The 1,999-nt window shown below is 47.6% G+C and overlaps 1 protein-coding gene across 1 annotated transcript; it reads right to left on the reverse strand.

Annotated features, from left to right (window-relative positions):
- Positions 1-249: 249 nt before the first annotated feature.
- Positions 250-1,796, reverse strand: LOC112936478 (uncharacterized). The gene is made up of 2 exons (XM_026020531.2): positions 1,438-1,796; positions 250-866 (listed from the first exon to the last, which is right to left on the reverse strand). Exons 1-2 carry the CDS (start codon positions 1,756-1,758, stop codon positions 369-371), a joined length of 819 nt encoding a protein of 272 aa, XP_025876316.1. The 5' UTR covers positions 1,759-1,796; the 3' UTR covers positions 250-368.
- Positions 1,797-1,999: the final 203 nt, after the last annotated feature.

A 1,999-nucleotide genomic window follows, 5' to 3' on the forward strand; every position in this document is an offset into this window, starting at 1 on the left:
ATCAGTAAAGAAAACAGAGTACATATAAACAAAACGGGATGAGTAACAGATTAGGTTAACGTCGAATCGTAGCTCACGTGAACGGTCGCTGTCAACGTACATGCACGACGGGTTCAAATAGTAAATATTAACAGGTCGAGCTGTGCGTGACACGTACAAATCTCACCATGTATATGTAGGAGTACAAACCAAATTTATTGCCCCCATTTATTCCGATTTTGTTACAAACCAAATGTATAGTGTACTGTATTACAAAACCCACACGATTATATTGATAATTTCAATCATATCATCTACTACTACATAACTTTATTTATATAGTAATATATAGTAACTATATATCACATGGTATATACTCAGATATGTAGCTAGTGGGGAATACAACGCACAGGCTGCTGCGTATTGGGATCTGTTGTACATGATGAGTGTCCTGGTGCTGCCGCCTTCAGCGGCATCGTCCCAGATGCTGCTGCAGCAGCAGCAGCTTCGTTATGGCCGCCGCCGGCGGCGGGCAACGGCCGCGCCGCCGTCGCAGAGTTGGCAGACGCAGCGACGACCAACAGCAGCATCGTCAGAGCCGCCGCCGGTGAGAACCATGTCGCCCGTCCGCTCCTCTTCTTCCTCTCGCTCGCACGACGACCATTCGTGACGACCATGAGCATGACGATGATCGTCGTGGCGATCAGTCTGTCGGCGATGCTTGATTGGATTTGGTCGAAGGTCCGATCGAACTGCTGGCCATGGCCGTCGTCGGAGTTGAGCTCTGGCTGCAGGGCGGTGGGCATGATGCGGCGGTGCCACTTTCCGGCGGCCGCCGTGTTCGGCTGCGCACTAGCCGCATAAAGAACCTCGGACGCTGATGACAACTGCAGGGGGAGCAGATCATGAGAGTCAGAGGGTCAAACATCACTGGTTCAATTTTTCCAGCACAATGAGATTCGACAGTACACTACTATAAACCTGGAATTTGTCTTTCTGAGTTAGGCTATGTTTAGTTCCACGTCAAAACTGGAAGTTTGAAGAAATTATAATGATGTAACGGAAAAGTTGAAAGTTTGTGTGTGTAGGAAAGTTCGATGTGACCGAAAAGTTGAAAGTTTGAAGAAAAAAGTTGAAATCTAAACAGTAGTAAAGGTTCACGTAAAATACTGCATTTCCTCCAAGGAAAAAAAGGTAAAATACTGCAGAGGAAGATTAAGGGCTTGTTTGAGGGAGTTTCTAGCTGCTTTAACTTCTCAGAATCAAAAACTTTCCAAACAATCCAGTTTTTTACTAGATTCAAAGAAACTATAATTGCAGAATTCAGAAAATAAACTAGAAACTAGAAGCTAGACAATTCAGCTTTTACCGATTTTGAAGTTGGCTTTCAACTACCTGCTTCTTAGAATCTTAAACTTCCCCAACCAACGCTAAGAGAATCTTAAAGCAAGGTGTTACCTTTCCGTCGGAGCCGTCATCGTCGGCACCGACGCCCTCGTTGGTGATGGCGTACTGCACCTCGTCGTCGTCGACGTTGCCGTCCTCCTCGGTGATGGAGTGCACTTCGCGGTGACATATGTCGCCACCGTCCACATCGGTGATGTTCCTTGCGGAGTCGACGCCGCCGCCACCCACCACCAGCTTGGTGACAGCGTGCACCACCTCATCACCGACGACGACCTCGGTGATGCTCTGCCCGGCCACCGCCGAGATGGTGACGTAGAGCAGGAGAACACGCCGTAGGCAGACGAAGAGCAACACCTGATCGGACGGGCTCATGGCCTAACGCTAGCTGTGTGAATTCTACGGTGTGGTTTGTGACGGTAATTAATTAATATTCGTTCGAGCGTTAAGGGCTTATATAGCCCAGCGCCCGAGGGAGAGGGGCGCTGGAAATTCTTCTTGCCGAAGCTTTCTTTCTGATAAGAGGTTGTGAAAAGTTCATTTCTTTTATCGATCCCTACCTAATGTACATAGTTATCGAGATATATGCATAGTCATTCGTTCGTGATGTCATGAC

This window comes from Oryza sativa, chromosome 9, assembly GCF_034140825.1.
Source record: "Oryza sativa Japonica Group chromosome 9, ASM3414082v1".
NCBI lineage: Eukaryota > Viridiplantae > Streptophyta > Magnoliopsida > Poales > Poaceae > Oryza > Oryza sativa.